The following is a 17,554-nucleotide window of genomic DNA, read 5'->3' as shown; positions in this document are numbered from 1 at the left end:
CTCAGAGATCATCCATGAAATGTGACCTGTATGTGGTCGCTCCACAAAAACCTGAGCCGAGGCCAAGTGTCCATTTCAGAGAGTCGTACATTCAACACAACAAGCAGTTGAAAGGACAATTGGAATGGGATGGATGCCCTGACCAAAATTGGATTGTGTTTGGTGAACTGGCCATTTTGTATTGAGACTTTTCCAAATCTGAACGGGGATTCTTTCTTACCTTTTTCTATGATGCTGCCTTGTGATGGTTAAGCAAAGACTCCAGGATGCATCATCTGCCTGCCTGCCTGCCTGCCTGCCTGCCACTTCATGACGAGAGCTGCTCATTAATAACTCGCCAAAGTCATGAATCAAATCAAGTAAGTGACTGAGCCCAGACTTTGGGCGCAATACCCAAAGCAGAAACAAAAGGAGGCTAATCAAGATGATGACATCATCCAGTCTGGAGCTTCCTTTCTGCACCCGGCGCCACTCCTGGGTCGGCGGGTATGTCAACTTAAACAAGACATGATAGGGCGGCTGATTGCCATTTCTGTTCAAACGTGTTGACTATTTGTGTCACATGCAATACGTAGTTGGAGCACATCAACATAGTTGGTTGTCACTGATAAGTTACCTCAGTGGTCAAATAGTTGACTGCACACTACTGTTGAGTTGTTCTTCTCATTGCAGAAGCTTTTTATTTTATTACTCATTATTATTATAATTTCTTTAAATAGATAGATAGATAAATAAATAAATAAATAAATAAATAAATAAATAAATAAATAAATAAATAAATAAATAAATAAATAAATAAATAAATAAATAAATAAATAAATAAATAAATAAATAAATAAATAAATAAAGTCTTTATAGGTAGAATGTTAAACAGGCAACGTTTTAGGGAAAGGTCAATGTTTCGCTTTTGTTCCGGATGCGTGGCCTGCTTGTGCCGGTCACGTGTTCCCTGAATCATTTTCACACACAATTTCTTGAAGTAGGATAGCATGAAATGTTGATGTGGGAAGCAATTAGCCTAATGCCGTTGTGTGCTTTGTAATAGTAATTTGCTTCAGGGCATTCCAAATGAAAAAGACGTGAGGCATTTTGCTGTGGTTGGCTTCCTATTTACTTCTGCTTTATATTCGTCATTCCCATGTCCGTCTTTGCTTCTTCGGCCGGCTGCCAACATCTCAGCACTCGCATGCAATTTTTAAAGCTCATGGCAATTTCAAGTCTCTCGCTCTCTCATGCAGTGCTCTCTTTTTTTCCTGCATTCTTCTTTTGCAATGTTGTTTGTGGCTTTTCAACTTAGCCTCTCTCACTTGTTTTCTTCAGTCAGTGTAAAATCAGATAACAATGTTTTTGACAACACATTTTTCATTCTGCCAAAGGACAACATGACATGCAATTGAGAATGCTTTCATGACATGAAGGATTCCATTTTGCAGAGTGACTTGCTCTGTTCTGTTTTAATGTGTGGCTTTTCACTGTGACATGAATGGTTGATTTGGTTTAAAAGATGGAGATTGAAGGCTTGCAAGCCCCCCCCCGGTGATGCACACCACAGCATGATTGGCTCTGACGTCAATTTGAATGGCGTGTGTTGTGATGCTGAAAGGAGCAGCGCTCCACTGGCACAGATGACATCAAATATCCATTTTTCAGAGAGACCCATTAGATGGATTCACATTGTTGGAGGACTTTTTTTTTTCTTCCTTGTCGTTTCAGAATGCTTTTTTTCCGGCCTCCTTTTTCCAGTTCATTGATTCTCTCTCATATCTGTAGCTTGCTGAAATGAGATGATAATAGATGGTCTGAATTGCGCAACGTCCTTTTGCATTCCGATTCTTGGAAGACTAAAGTGGTTGACGTTACGAAATTGACGATTTCAATTAGTTTTGTCTCATCTGGCAAATCTAGCAGTATCATGAAAGATGATTCATAGCATTTGCATACTTGACACCCAAGCAAAAATATGAGTTTGATGCATTTGTAGTGTGAGAATGGAGTGGAACTAGCACATCAGGAATTCTTTTTCTTCCCTTTAAAAATGACAACAATCAAATGAGAGTTCTTAGCGCCCCAATGGCTTGCAGTTGTTGTTGAAAACACATCCTTCTTTTTTCTCCCTTGCTATTTTTTAGCTGCTTTGAGGTATCGTGTCGGGCTTAGTGTATAAAAATGGCCGACATGAGAGCAGCACTTTTATGTCACGCCTTGTACTAATAATGTGGCAAGATGAGTGAGTGGCCGGCGCACTCAATCACTGCCTTCAAGCATGCAAACGTGTTCCAATATTCTGACCGTCGTGTCAGGCTATTAAAAACGCCACTTGATACAGAAGGTAGCTTCTTATTTTTTTCGATATCATGTTCATATCAGTCTCCCGCAGCTTGATATTGAGTTCAGTCAGGTCAAACGTGCACATGAAAGCTGAGACAATTGCAATTTGACAATCATCAAATACACTTGGGCCAAAAGTACAGATTAAAAAAAAAAAAAAGGTCTGTCCTCTTGCATGATTTCTAAATCCATAAAGCAGACAATATCACTGTGCAGTATTATGGGCTACCTATTAAAATAGTGCCACTGTGCTTCCTCTTTATTGCGTTGACATGTATCCACTTAACATTTTAAGAGGTGCAGTCAGGACCCCATTGCTTTACCACGCCCGATAGATCAAGTGTGAAGCTCCATTATGGCTGTCACATGATTCGGGTCGCATTATCTTGCGTGCCACGTGAAATTCATGCATGTATGCCTGGCTACTTAACACTAGATGAGAATCCGATGCAGTAAATCACTGCCATCTTGTGGCTGCAAATTCCTCCCTTGAGAACGGTTATGGCGCCCTCTAGTGTTTACCCGGGTGTGGTGTCGTTGTGGTTTGAAGCTGCAAGATTTGTGGTTTGGAGATGACTGACGGCGCTTTATTTGCCTTAACAGGGTTTATAGTCCCATTCTTTTGTGTGTGTCCAAAATGCAGCAATATGATTATTATTGTTTGGTTAACAATGATTTGAAAACAATTCTAAAATCACTTTCACTGGTGAGCTATTGAAACACATGAGCAATTTTGTTTTCTAGAAGCTTACAGTGACCCCCTGCAAGCGTGCCAGATGCCACCAAGACAAGCAAGAAAAGGCGGAGACCTCAAGACAAAATTCAATCCCGCACTTTGATTTGAAATCAAGAAAATGTATTTTTAGCTCAATCGAGCTTCTCTTCAGCTCTGACGTCAGTGAATGTTAACACCCGTAAATAACCACGATGAGTGACTCCACAGTCCACAGAGTCCACTCCTGATCTTGAAGGTTTCGCTTTACGCTGACAGGCTGCACTGAAGGGAAGAAGCACTCACACACACAACATGAGGAGGAACTTAGTCCAGATTGAGCTCAGACAAGAATTGCATGATGTGACGTGAGATGTGATTTGACATTAGCTCCAGAGTGAGTGTCAGGATGTCTGAATATTTGTTTTACAGCTACTTTTTGAAGCCATGCTTATGGTGTGTAGCTTTAAGGTGGCTTTCATAGGCACTGCATGGGTGAGTGTGATTAAATAGAATGGCAGGATGAATGGCTCTCTGAATTGTGTGACAGACTAGCTGCTTGTCTTGTGTGTCTGCGGTTCCATGTGTGTGTGTGCATGTGTACGTGTGTTGGGGCAATGTACCGGCGGCGTTCACCTTGTGCCAGAGGAAGGGTTCATTTTGACTTCAGCGAGGAAGTCATCAGGAAACTCCATGCCGCCAACCATGGCCACGCTAACAGGTTAGGACCATTGACATCAGTAATGTGGCCTCTGGTCTTCATTTAGAAGCAGTTTGATGAGAAAGCGCCGTGTATACTTTAAAGTATTTCAGGTTTCTGCTCGCAGCTCTTCTAGTCTGTTAGCTGTGAGCCTTTTTTAAAAAAATATATTTTACATTATACTGAGTCAAAAGCAATGACTCCATGTTGTATTGTATAAAATATTTTAATGAAGGCTTCAAGTTGTGGTCCAAAGTAAAAAAAAAAAGATTATGGCCCGTGAAATCATCTCAAAAAAGTGAATTCCTTAACATAATTGTAGATTTTTTTTCAACAGGGTTAGAGAAACTAATGACAATGAATGACTTTCTTCTCCAAAAGCAATTTGCCCAACAGTAGTCACATCATCAATAAACACCGGTGAGCTAATTCCATTGGCAATTAAATCAATTGGCATGCATACATAACATCATTATTGTATTGGCATCTTGTGATATGTTGACACAAGTGGCAACTGCAAATCAGGCTTATGTTTTACTACAGCGACATACGAGACGACCGTGACATATGCGAGCTACTTTGTGCGGATCCAACTTCAGGATGTAATGCATTGACACGTGATCGTTTGTGTTTACCCAAGAATGTCTGTTTAATCAGGTTCTGGAAGAAAAGAAATGTGGAAAAAGTAGGCTAGGCCTCCCCCCGTGAGGACTGCCTCAGGTGGAGGAACATGAGATAGGAAAGAAAGGAAACTCATTTGGCCTTAACAAAAGTAGCTATGCTAAAAGGAGTATTCGTTAGCTGCTTTCATAACAAACGGAGGCTGAACTAAGAGAAATCCTGGAAAACGTTCTCATTTTTAACTCATTCAGCGCCATTGACGGTGGTAGACGTCCTGGCTTGGCAGTGAAGGACAGTATTGTCTTTCTAAGCACTTGGGTTGATTTGATTTGGATATCTTTGATGTCATTTAGCGCCATTTCTGTTGCCAAAACTCACAAGCAGTGAGCCAGCGTTTCGTGGACGCGCTGATTGTGTCAATTCTGTAGCCGCGAAGAATCCTATTGAATTTTTCTTCTGATTTTCATTCAAGAAAAACCACGAGTGAACCATTATCATGCAACTTTTGGCCCCCTGTCTTCCCGAACAGTCGACGGTCGTGTGACACTCGACAGTGTTTTTCCATAGATGGACTTTATGGGAAAGCATGCGCGAGTAATATGAGTAAGAATGAGTTCCCAGACAAATCCAGCCGATTACACAGAAAAGACTCTTTGTTCCCAAGAGCTGTCTTTGTACTGTTATTCCAAGTCTAAATGCGTGCATATCCTTCTTTTGTCTGCTTAAGCACACTCCAGGGCGAAACGCAGCCCCAAGATCAATGATTCTTTTCCTACCTTTTGCTAAAGCGCAAAACAATTTGCTAACTGTAAGTGAAAGAAAGAGCTGATGACTGCATGCTTAGTGTCACTGAGGATTTGGTTCCAGAAAATGTCACGCCCAACACAAATGGTCTTGAAATGCAAAGAGCCTGAGTCACAAATGCATCATAAGTCTGAGGTGCAATCTTTGGCGTCGATTTGGAAGGGACCTCTCACACCAGTAAAAAGAAAATGTCTCCTTTCAGATGGCAAAATATTTCTTTTTGTGGCACTGAACAATACAATCCCACTCCTGATCCCTTTCAAAGGCTCCCGTTGCATTTTCTCGCTCATCCACACTTGAAAATGACCCTCTTGTTGTCTTTGCAGTTTTGATGTGGAGAATGGCCCCTCAGCCAGCTGCAGTCCTCTGGACCCCCAGGCCTCCCCTGGTTCTGGACTTGTCCTGCACACCAACTTCCCAAATCACAACCAGCGCAGAGAGTCCTTTTTGTATCGCTCCGACAGCGACTATGATCTGTCACCCAAGTCCATGTCACGGAACTCGTCCATTGCCTCTGAGCTGTGAGTCGAAACATTCAACCACAGTTTTGCTCCGTCTTACGAGAATGATAATTCCGTCTTATTTTGACTTTGGCCGTTAAATAGATGAGTCCCTTTACAAAATGCCTGACAAGGCCCCCAGAATTGAAGAACTTTCTCCCAGATGTTTTGGAGTCCATCTTTCCCTATTTATTCCAGTGATGGGACATTTTAGCTTCTGTCCAAGGCTAACGTGGAAGTATTTCAAAAGCCATCAACAGCCAAAAGAAAAAAAGCATTCCAACACATTTCTTGTGTGTCCTTCCAGACATGGTGATGACCTGATTGTGACGCCTTTTGCTCAGGTAAATATGTCCCCATCTATTGTTGGAAATTCTGTGGAAAGTGAGGAACGTGTAAGCTTGAACACATTCAATTGCAGGAAACCGCTGTCATTTCTTCTGAGTCCGTAACAAATCTTCCCTGTAGGAATCATTCCAATTCAATTCAGCCACTCAAACAGCAAACTTGGAAAGAACAATCGAGTGTGCAAATACAAAACATTTGATAGAGATACTGTAAAGTTGGAAAGGAAGGCTGAAGTCAACTTTACGCATCATTCCAAACTCTTATCTGTCATCCAAGTTAAGTTTATTGTTTGGACTAGACCAGGAGCATAGTCCCTGTGAGAAATATTTGGTGTAACTTCCCCTTTAATGAATGTCCTGTATAACTAGATACTCCAATGGACTTCAACTTGATACCAATGAAGCAAACTATGAATTAACCAGCGCTAAATAAATGCATGATAACGAATGACAATCCATATCTCATGTGTCCAGGTCCTGGCGAGCCTTCGAAGTGTGAGAAATAACTTCACTGTACTGACCAATGTCCAGTGTGCCTCCAGCAAGTAAGTTAATATATTTCCCAAAAAGCCCTGCCTATTGTGAGATTAGCAAGGTTACCATAAGATGGCACTATTGGGCTTGTGTTGGCTTCTGGTTGAGTTCAGCTTTCAGCTTTCTGTCCGTCCCTCAGCAGACACATGGACAGACCTCAGTTTGGGGAGACTTTAAAGATCCCAATATTATAATATACTTACTCATAAGATGGATGGAATTTCATTTCCTTTTCTTTGCTTTTTCCAGGAGGTCTCCTGCTGCCGCCACAAATCAGCCTGCAGTCACCAAAGTGTGCCTCCCAGGTAAGAAGCTCCGTTGAGAATTTGGCATCTTGATTTATCTGCTGTCATTTTTGGATGTACCCCAGACATGCTGTTAGTTATTCTTGATTTTTTTTCCTCACTTCATGGCATTTGAGACAACTTGAATCCTATCTGTGTTGTAGTCCAGATGTACTTGTCATCTGCATCATCACTACAGCAAAACTATCGTGATGCGATAAAGCCGCCGACTGAGCGATAACACAAACCTCCCCTCTTTCAACATGTGATGTTTTTTTTTTTTTGGTGGCATTTACGTGCGTCAGTGAAAGGCAACGTCACATGTGTGAACATGCAGCTGCAAAAAAAAAAAAAGAAAAAAGCTCATCAGCATTTGGAGGTTCAGTCGTTTTACATTTAGAACTCGGCATGACATTGGCAGGAGTTCTTTTTTTTACTCTCCTCCTCTCAAATCCTTTTCCGTAAATGTTTCTTTAATGCGCTGGAGATACTTGAATGTGTGAAGTTTTTAGTATTTCCTAGAATGAAGCTGTGATGGTTTGAACCTTTATCTGAGCATTTGTGGTTGCTTTGGCAAGATGGGCCTGAAATGTGAGTGAGTGAGTGAGTGCTTATTGTGACACTATTTGGGTGTGTGTGTGGTGTGAGGAGGTGTTCCTGTGGCTCTGCTTGACGTCAGTGTGCCTTTCTGCGGCTTGTGTTGACTTCCTGTCAAAGCAGATGGAGCAAATTTTCACTTCCTCCATCAGAACCGCAGCTCATCAGGTGCTGTGTGTGTGTGTGTGTGTGTGTGTGTGTCACACTTTTGTGTTCAGGCCTGCTGTAAAGACAAATGAGGCGCTTTCTTAATTATGTGTTGAGCATATCTTTATGGCTTCCTCTTCGAAGGATAGATCTTTTTTTTTTTTTAACCAAAATGAAAAGGCTGACACAGAATTGGGTGAGTGGGTGTAACATGAAACAGGGAAGTTCAAGTTTCTGCAGTTTCATAATGTACATCTCCGTATATATTGAATTGACTTCATTCCAAGATGTAGGCACGAGTTGCATATGATTCAAAGGTTTGTTAGAGGAAGACAAATGGGAAATGACATCATTTGAGCACATCATAATCATGTGCAATGAAGTCTTTTTCTTTCAAGCGCCAGAACAATGAACAACAACAGCAGCAGCAGCAAACACCTGCTTAAATCAGGATATATATGAGGAAATCCTTCCACCATTCCAATAAACACAGGAGCTGTTCAGCTTCTTTGTTGTTTTTTTTTGTTTGTTTTTTTGCTTTTCCGGGGTCACCATTCGGATTAACACATTTTTTTAGTTACATGAGTTAGTTAGTTATTTTGAGTTACCGTATTTTCCGGACTATAAGGCGCACCTAAAAACCTCAAATCTACTCAAAAGCCGACAGTGCGCCTTATAGTCTAGTGCGCCTTATATATGGACTAAATTCCTAAATTCAAACTTTCCCGAAGCATTGTGTCATAAAATCAAGCATAAATGGCCTGCTGAAGACTATGAATCATGAATCAAAAAGACTATGGATCATTATTTTGTGATTATAAAGTCATTTGTTGCATCTGAAGTTGATTATAAAAAAAGATACAATGGAGAATGATTTGATTTGGATGAAAAATCTGACATGATGCATTAATGGTGCGCCTTATAGTCCGGTGCGCCTTATATACGGATTACGTTTTAAAATGGGCCATTCATTGAAGGTGTGCCTTATAGTCAGTCCGGTGCGCCTTATAGTCCGGAAAATACGGTATATATGATATTATTAGGCCAATTTGGCTCTGGGTGAAATTGAGTTGTAAACAAAATGAAGAGCTTAAAAATGCACGTTTATTCTGATGATTGATGGCGGTAACGTTCTGGCTTGAACGCCATCTGATGGTCGCTCATGCCCAGCTCAGCTCAGCCCGGCTCGGCTCAGCATTTCCGTTTCACCCTTCCTCTTTGCACCAGTCAATGCAAATACACTGACGTAGACGGCCTTAATCTCTTTTGCGAAAATCGTGCTTCTTTTTTCTTCTAAGCCATATATGTATCTGTTGGAGGAGGTGGGCAGGAAGTGTCAGACAGGAAGAGAAGATCAGATTGTTCCTGTTTTGTTGTCATTAACCGTTGAGACTTGACGGAAGCTAAGAGGAACCGTGTCTAGATTCGTTTTGTGTGTGCGTGCGTGCGTCTGCACCTGCGTGTGTTTGCGTGAGGTGTTTGTGTCGACGAACGTATGCGTCAGCGCTAAGTAGAAAAATAGGATGCAGTGAGACAAACGTTGATTGTGTCTGCCCACACAACGCACGCGTTAACACAATGTTATCATACGTAAGTGCACAGGTGAATCACATTCCAACTCCCTCGGGACACAAGTCTTGTTCTTGTATAAGCGCAAAGAAGAAACTGCTGAAGTTACTACTACTCATAAATAATAATATGTAATAAATAAAATCATAAATAATATCAATGAATCAATAAAGTATGCAAATTCAGGGAAGAGAGGCATACCAAAAGGTTTTCTGACCGACTCTGTAATTTTGTGCGGTGATGTCGCCACATGGGCTTGTGGTAAGATAAAAAAAAAAAAAAAAAAGATTTTGTAGCAGGGAGCATGTACCATATGTAGTGTGTCAAAACGGATTCACTCTTTGACTCACTTTGCTACCCACTTGATGCTATGCATGTCCTGCTGTCCCTCTGTAGCCTGAAAGGATCGTGTGCAGGAACAGGAAAACATTGTGCAACATTTCGGTGTGTGTGAGAACCTGTGACAGATTTGACCCGACTTCCTGATGAAGTCATCCTCATGACATGAAATGCTCTCATGCAGGATACTGTCTGCTTCTCTTCACCTAGCCTGACCTTCATTCCCAAATGGTCTTCATACTGTACTTGATGTGTATTTGTCAAGTGTGTCTCTTTCAAGTTTCTATGGCAATCTCTCTCTCCATCACATTTCCCGCCACGGTAAAGATGTTCTGACACTAATCTTTCTCCACCTGTGTAAACACTTAACGCTATAGTCAATACATGATGTGTTCAGCCTTGCTGAAAGTATACTTTGTTCTTAACACTCCATGATATTACGTCTACATATGACATCCCTGCATGTGGCGGCAACCCCGCAACATTGACACATTTTGCAATTGGGTTCTTCAAAGACGCCCCTTTGCTTTTTGAGAAAATGAGCCCGCCTTAAACACAGCATAAATCCATATTTCTTTGAAATGACTTTGCGTCAGGACCAGAGTTTGCCTGCTGCCTTCACTATTCAACTGAAGGTCACAAAGGTGAACGCGGGTTGGAGTCAAACAAACTCAAGCACCCGACTTGAAAGACTGGAATGACGAGACTGGAATTTGCTTCAATGAATATTGACAGTTCGAGCAGAAGGTCCATTGGACATTTAGGGCAAAGCTGGAACACGTTGACAGCTTCTAGAAGTTCTGTGTGTACACATGTTGATAGCACACTTTGTGTAATATGGATGAGGCTCACCTGAAGAGACGTCAATCCCGAGACTTCTTTGCTCTTTAAGGAACATCTCCATTCATAGCATTTCATTTCCATCTATCTCTTCATATGATGTGAGCTACTTGTTGAGCCAGATAAGGGTTGTGCACCATCTTTACCTGACCTCTCCCCTATCTCTTCCCAGCCACTTCACCTTGAGCTCAACGCCGTAGGTCAGCATGAAATGGACAGGAATGTGTGTACGTGCAGAGTGTCAGGCCATCTTTTTTGCTTTGCCTTCCACAGTAAACAATTGTACGGAAATACATATTCCATACATCCATACTTTGACCCTTTTCAGTCATTGTCTTTGCGTTGCGTTTGGTTGCTGCGAAATGTGAAATCAATAATGAAGTCAAAATAATAAATATGAATAAATGAATTTGCTACCTCCTTATAAAAGTGATAAATAAATATATTTTTGGGGGGGCGGGGGGTGTCTTGACGAGCAGCTGCGGTGGTAGTTGACACTTACCTGACAAATGAAGTGTTGAGAGACTTGTGTAATTTATGCTACCGTTGGGCAAAGGAGCAGTCCAGAAAAAGGCTTCGAGAAGAGCGTGAACCTTGGCCCGCACAAGTCAAGTCATCAAACCGCCCTGTGTGTGTCAGCACTCTTCTGGCTAGGCCTCGCAGGTAACACGCATGTGCTACGCTGAAAAGTATTGTGCATACAGCGCAGGTTGCGTTGCAAAATGCACGTCTTTCCTCAGTTTGTGTGCGTGAATGTTGACACAAGGCTTGTTTGCACAAACGCTGCCTCCTCGCATCGCTCGTTCAAGTTGTGAGGCGACTTGTGTTTGGACTGTAAAGAAGTGAGAGCCTGCCATTTGTGTGTGCGCGCATATAGATGGATGTGTGCACACTTGTGACAGATGTGGGTAGCTTGGTGTTTGTTCTCAGAGAGGATGTGAGGAATATCTCATCCCTCCTTTAAACCGCCTGCTCTCTGGCGCTGGACAGATCTAAGAAGTTGTTGATATGTTCTGACTCTTGGCAGCAAAGTGACATCATCGCCACTTCTTAGCGGACGCAGCTTCTTGATGCTGCTACGAGCTGCAGTATGCGCCGGTGTGTAAAATGCGTAACAGTTTACCGAGTCGCAACTTGAGTCCATATCACCCAGCTGTCAGCTAAGAAATGTTGTGATTTGTTTTGGAGACCATGATGGGAATATATGTTAGAGCTGGTACAATAAATCAATAAGAGAAAAGAAGATTGCATTGTCACCATAGACCAGTTGAGGATGACCATGCTGTTTTTTTTAAGGGGAAGCAAGTCAAAAAGAAATTCTTTACATTTATATAACCTAGAGAGAAAACACTTTTTTTTTTTTTTTTTTTTCATTTTGACATTTGTTTCTGAAATTCAGTTCATTTTAAGTTAATTTTTGTTAAGTTTAAGTTAATGTTTTTAAACATATGGAGTATTGGTCAAGTGTAAGATCTAAAAAAAAAAAGTATTATGTAATAAAGTAAAGCAACAATCTTTAACCTTCCTTCAATGTGGATGTAAAGCAATACTAAAAAAAATATTTTTAAGACAAGGCCCGTGATCATCATGCTCATTTGTGTTGACTTTTCGTCCAATGGCTGGAAAATACTCGCAGGGTATCATGAAAAGATTCCTAGAAGATTCAAAACAACATCACGTGTGATTTCATGTGGACAGACGCCATAGACCTTCTGTTTGAAGATGGCGTTCCCGCATGCTTTCACTTTCATAGTAAGGGCTAATAGATCCGGAAAGAACACGCCGGTTACGTCACATCACCTTATCCACAAATCCTAATCTGATGATCAATTTTCCATGCCCAAGAGAGGTGTGTGCGAGTATTATTAGTATACAGTTGATGGTTGAAGCAGATGTAATGCCAGCGTGGAAATGTGAGCAGCAAAAACATGCCTGCTCCCGACCGAGTCTGCAATGTCATAAACAAGCCAAAGTGCCAAATAGCCAGCAGCCTCGTCAATACATGTTGACACCAAGTCCATCCAAGTGGAGGCGAATCCAGAACAAAGACAAAAACAAAGCGTAATTATGTTCATTTGAAAGATTCCAGTCATGGAATGAGCTAGCAAGACATAATGATGATGTTAAAAACATATTTGGGCCATTTAAACTTCGAAAAATCTTTTTCAAATTTGAAAAAAATAGTTTTTTAAATGTTTCAATGAAAAAAACTGAAATAAAAAGTGTTATAATAGAGACAATTGATCCTGTGTTGAGAATTCCTACTCTTCGCTTGACTCAACGTTTCACTTTGTCAATCAATTGAAGCGGCCACGGAGAAATCCACGTCAGGTTTTATCGGCGTCCCTCCCTCCCTCCCCGAAAGAGAGCGAGGACAGCCTCAGTAAGCTTTCCAGCCTGTATTCTGCAACTATTTGAATTATGCCATTGACGTCAGCACAGTCATAAAATAGACGGCAGTTCTTCCCCTCAAGTATTCCCTGCTGGCCTGTTCAGCCCAGCGCAAATGCTCGGAAACACACAGACGGACCCTTTTGTTTGGGTATTTTGGAACCACCTCCTCCCCCTGAGCTCACCATTCTTCTTTGTGGAAAAGGACAGAAAGGTGACTTCCAAATCAGGATGAAAAGACATTTTACTCCTCAAAGTCATCTGCATCTGCATGTAATGACCTTCATGGAAATGCGCCGGCCGGGGGGGGCAGTCCACGCTTTTGAAGCAATGGCTGCCACATGCCCCTTTTACAAGAATGTTTCATCTGAGATGAGGAAAGTTTGCTGGCAAAAACAATCATATTTTGCAGTGCCAAAATCGCTTCAATTTGATTATGCGATGCTCTTATGTGGTGGTGGACAGCATGCAGGGAGAACCGCATGGGCTCTCGCTTGGGTTCCCGTTTGCTACGTAAAGACTCATCTTGTTTGAGGTCACTCCAGGCTGGCGGCCTCAGCTGCTCTTCACATGTTTCTGGATCCTCCTTTGCACGCAAAGCCCCAATGCCTCAACACACAATTACAGCTCATCCATAATAAGTGTCATGCTTCTTATAAAAAAAAAAGCATATTTGGAAAAACAAAGCAAAAACACAAATCCAACAAAATTGTCACGTCATCATTTTCTTTTCTTAGCAACATAGCAAGCTTCTTTGGGCATTTGAATTTGGCAAACACGGGAGGAGGTCCAGAGTTTCAGTCGCTCTTGTTGCAACGAGTTCTGCGAAGTACTTTCTAGATAAGAGGGAGGAACACGCTGACCGGCGTCCAGATGCCCAAATTAGAATGGCGTAATTACAGCGCGCATGGCGTCACTCGAAGTCTGAAAGGAAACAAACACGCAAATAGTACAGTCATAATGTGTGTGTGTGTGTGTGTGTGTTTGGGAATTGCACTGATTCGAAAAGGCGTCAACAAAGCGTGCTGCTGTCCATATCGGCTTTTGCTTACCAATGTGCTCGACCGTTCATTTAGGGTGCCATTAATGACTTCAATAGAAATGGATGAACCTCATATTATCACATATACGCAACAGAATCCAGCAGAAAAAAAAAAGTTGAACAATTGTAAAAATTTGTATTGCAACAAAAATGAGTTGCAATATCTCACTGTGGGTTTTGATATTTTAACATGAGTTGTCACACATGATTTGCCAAATGATGGGCAGGGCCGGATCTGGCCCCCGGCCGGCCGGGCCTTGTGTTTGATTAGAGCAAGACTGAGGGATTTTTAGCTGCTCAATTTTGTCTCTCCTAACATAGTTCAGCTCGGGTAACACAGACATGGACTGTATTTGAATGAACTAAGTCAAAAACAAATCATTTTGGTCGCAGGACTCTGCTCAGATATCTCTGCTCAAGGCCAAGATGGCATTTTTCGAAGCGGTCCTTCGAGCAGAATCTTTGCTAGGACACACAAAGAGCTTCACTGACGTCTGTTAGCTTATCAGAATGAGTCAAGCCGTCAAAGAAAACATTTTTGTGATAGCGGCAGATGCGAGACTGATACTGACGCCTGTGGGCCTTGGAGGAACCCCATTGAGGTCAGCCTGTCCCGTAACTTTGTTCTTTGCTGTCTCATGTGCGTAAATTCCCATGTCTATCTATCTCTCTGTGTGTGAAGAACACACAGTGTGGGAATCGCGTGTGCGTGTGTGTGCGCGAGTTGTGGGAAGAGCTACAGTTTGGGTTACTTTGCTGGGTGTCACTGATACAGCATATTATCAGCATTTTTATGAAATGAAGATGAAATTGAAGTGCTTTCTTATATTCTTTTAGGAGTTCTTTTTTCAATGTGTATTTTTACATGAAGTCACCGAAGTACTGGATCGTAAAAATATGTCAAGCCCGTACTTTTTGTTATACTGTGTGTTGGGTCTTTTGAGTGCTGAAATTTGACCTAGAGCATTTTCTATTCAGGCAGTTTGTTTGATTTGTGCACATTAAAGGCCCCTATTGAAAAATGATATGTAGAAAAATGTCTTCAACACCGTGCAGTGTCTCTCTCAAGCCAGTTGTTTTCTTATTCCGATTCATTGTCTTCCTAATTGCAATCCCGCTGTGTTCTATAGTAAATCCAAGTGGAATGTGTACATGCGTATGTTATGATAAGGACGACGGGGAAGAATTTGTCCCAGCGGAGCATGAGTGGCTGAGCAATGTGGCTTTATCACACACCACTCGGAATATTGAAGTTGTATGCATCTTTCGCAAATATCTCGGTTGCAAATGTTTCTAATTTGTGACTTGCCATCATTCAGGCTGCATCTCCCTGAATGGAGTGAGCCATGCCCATCAGAACCTTTTATTTATTTTCATGCGGATGATCGATTTTGCAATATTGTGTCATTTGTCATGAAGTCATGATTTGGTTTGTAAAGAGTTAAAAAAAAAAAAAAAAATCCAACCAACCGCTATCACCGTCTTTGGTCTTGGTTAGGAAGTGTTGTGTAACCACGTTTGCTTTCAATAATCTTGCTTGCTGTTTCTCGTAAAAGCACATGTTGCACATCAGCCCCCATTTTAAAGACAATTCGTAGATGTCAGAGCATTCCAAAAACACTAACACGATGTAGCCAAACATTTCCACGTACTGCTCGTAAACAAAACGATTAAAGAAAAGACGACTCTTCCTTCTGGAGCTGTTGTCGCTTCCCCCTTTTTTTTGGGGGGGGGGGGGGGGGGGGATTTTTGTTAAACCAGAGATTACTGGCGTTAACTCTGTTCAAGCTTTTTCCAAATGTGCTCGGTAGACTTGAGAAGAAAAAAAAAAAGAAGGAAAATCTGCGAATGAGGAAACCTCTGGATCAATTGTTTATTATTTTTGAATATAATTTTTTTTTTTTATGCTCATTTGATCTCCATCCTGCATAGAGAGGTTTTCCTTTTTCTTGTTAGTCAAAAGCAACTATGAGGTAAGGTTTGATGCAAACCACAAAGGGTTTCTTGGACAAAAATTCTCGTTTAAACAGATTTTTCCAATTTGGGAAGATGTTTCATCGAAAAAAAAGTGCTCCTCATAAACACAAACCACCTCAACCGCGTCAGTAATACCAAGAAAGAAAAAGGGGAAAGAACATTTCCAGTGGAGTTTGTTAAAATATCAGAGGCATGTGGTGTTCAACTAGTTGCACAGCCTGCCTCTGTTTCTCCGGCTGGCCTCGGCAGCAGCAGCGGCGGCAGGAGCAGAGCCTGTGCACGACGCCGGGACGGGCAGGCTGCCAGGTGCCTCTCGTGTTTGGGAGAGCAAACAGCCTCACATCTTTGATGGCAAGAAGATCAGAGCGGGAGACACATTCTACGCCGCCACGCTAAGGTCGGCGCAATGCGGAGCGGCCGCCGTGTTGTGCTCTGCAGCTAGGATACCCCGAGTATACACCGCACGTGCACTTGCAACTCTTCAATAGTTGGACTGCCATATTGTCAGAATTGTATTGCCGGCCGGGATCTTCTCGGCTTGACCTACGCAGCACGATTGGTCAGAAAAATGTTTGTTGCCAGTGATGGACGTAGTATTAAAATTGGATGTTGTTACACGAGCAGAAGGTGCCTTTGTGCGTACTGTCCTCCCATACGCAGAAAAATGCTGACTCAGGCTCTCTGGCCAAGAACTCTGAATTCAACCATGGTACCAGAGCTATTTTTTTTTTTTGGAGAGCGCCACTCTTGGGTGCCATGTCATGCAGCTTTCTGCTCAGTCCGTTCTGACTGCGCTGCTTGCTTGATGACAGATGAGGCGTACCAGAAGCTGGCCACGGAGACTACGGAGGAGTTGGACTGGTGTCTGGACCAGCTGGAGACCATCCAGACCTATCGCTCTGTCAGCGACATGGCCTCCACCAAGGTAGGGCAACTTTTTGCATGCAGCTTAAGGTTTTCGCTCAAGAAAAGATCTGCCATGTTTTCCTGCCATGAAGGAACAAAAAGAATTCATTTGTTGCACACACATTTGGAATTGAGCATCTTTTACAAGTCCATCACCCAATGAAATGAGCCTCCAGTTCATCTCCACCGTCACAGTCGTACACCAGAAAGTCTTTCAAAGTTCACAATTGCTTTGCTGTACGATGGCAGTCGTTTCCATCTGTGCCATCAAGTTTCTGAGGGTTTTCTGAAGAAATCCAATCAAATAAGATGGAAGACATGACTTACTTTTGAGTTTTACACTTTTGGGAAAGGCTGCAACTGTAACTAAGCTAATAGCCAGCTATCCAAAATGTCTGTGGCTCTTTCTGTGGTCACCTAAATTCAGCAGACAGCCTGTTCAACTTGTTTTTTTTATGCAATATATTACATCACAGTTATTGAATCACAAGGTGAAACATGAACGCTATTAATATTTAAATGAGCAAACATTTGCGGAAGCGTTTTTAGACAAACACAGACTTTCAAACTGTTGACACACTGTGTCCTTTTGTAACCTTCAAATTATTTTCTTAATTCCTTCAACGGGAAGACAATTTTGTCATTATTTTTTTCTGGTTTTAACACGTTCACAATCTGATCTGTCGTGCATAACGGTTATGTTTCCGTAGGCAATATTTCATTATGTGGTTGTTGTTGATGTGGGACTTGGAACTGCCATGCTGTAAGCTCGTGTGGATCCGACAAGCTGATAAGCAGCCATACCTTAAGCACATCTGTTTATGGAAATATAGTAACGCCGAGACATTCCCCGTCTTCCTTTGTTTCCACTTGAAACTAAAAATGACACAACTTCTACTCGACCTGCTTTAATTCC

The 17,554-nt window shown here is 41.9% G+C and overlaps 1 protein-coding gene across 8 annotated transcripts in view; it reads left to right on the top strand.

Moving 5' to 3' along the window:
• The window catches only part of pde4ba (phosphodiesterase 4B, cAMP-specific a), a 45,525-nt gene that overhangs the window by 16,574 nt on the left and 11,397 nt on the right, over window positions 1-17,554 (top strand). For 2 of the 8 annotated variants that reach the window (XM_061296732.1, XM_061296734.1), the window contains 5 exons: window positions 5,492-5,686; window positions 5,973-6,009; window positions 6,487-6,557; window positions 6,796-6,851; window positions 16,545-16,657. In XM_061296732.1, the coding sequence (XP_061152716.1) occupies window positions 5,492-5,686; window positions 5,973-6,009; window positions 6,487-6,557; window positions 6,796-6,851; window positions 16,545-16,657 (472 nt within the window). Of the gene's footprint in view, window positions 1-253; window positions 360-3,622; window positions 3,762-5,491; window positions 5,687-5,770; window positions 6,010-6,486; window positions 6,558-6,795; window positions 6,852-15,830; window positions 16,442-16,544; window positions 16,658-17,554 lie in introns of those variants that run through there. The other 6 variants (XM_061296733.1, XM_061296737.1, XM_061296731.1 and 3 more) reach the window with 6 other exon arrangements.

The sequence above is a fragment of the Syngnathus typhle genome, linkage group LG14 (genome assembly GCF_033458585.1).
Source record: "Syngnathus typhle isolate RoL2023-S1 ecotype Sweden linkage group LG14, RoL_Styp_1.0, whole genome shotgun sequence".
NCBI classification, from domain to species: Eukaryota; Metazoa; Chordata; class Actinopteri; order Syngnathiformes; family Syngnathidae; genus Syngnathus; species Syngnathus typhle.
Note: the sequence above shows the minus strand (reverse complement) of the source record. Positions and strands in the feature narration are given on the sequence as shown.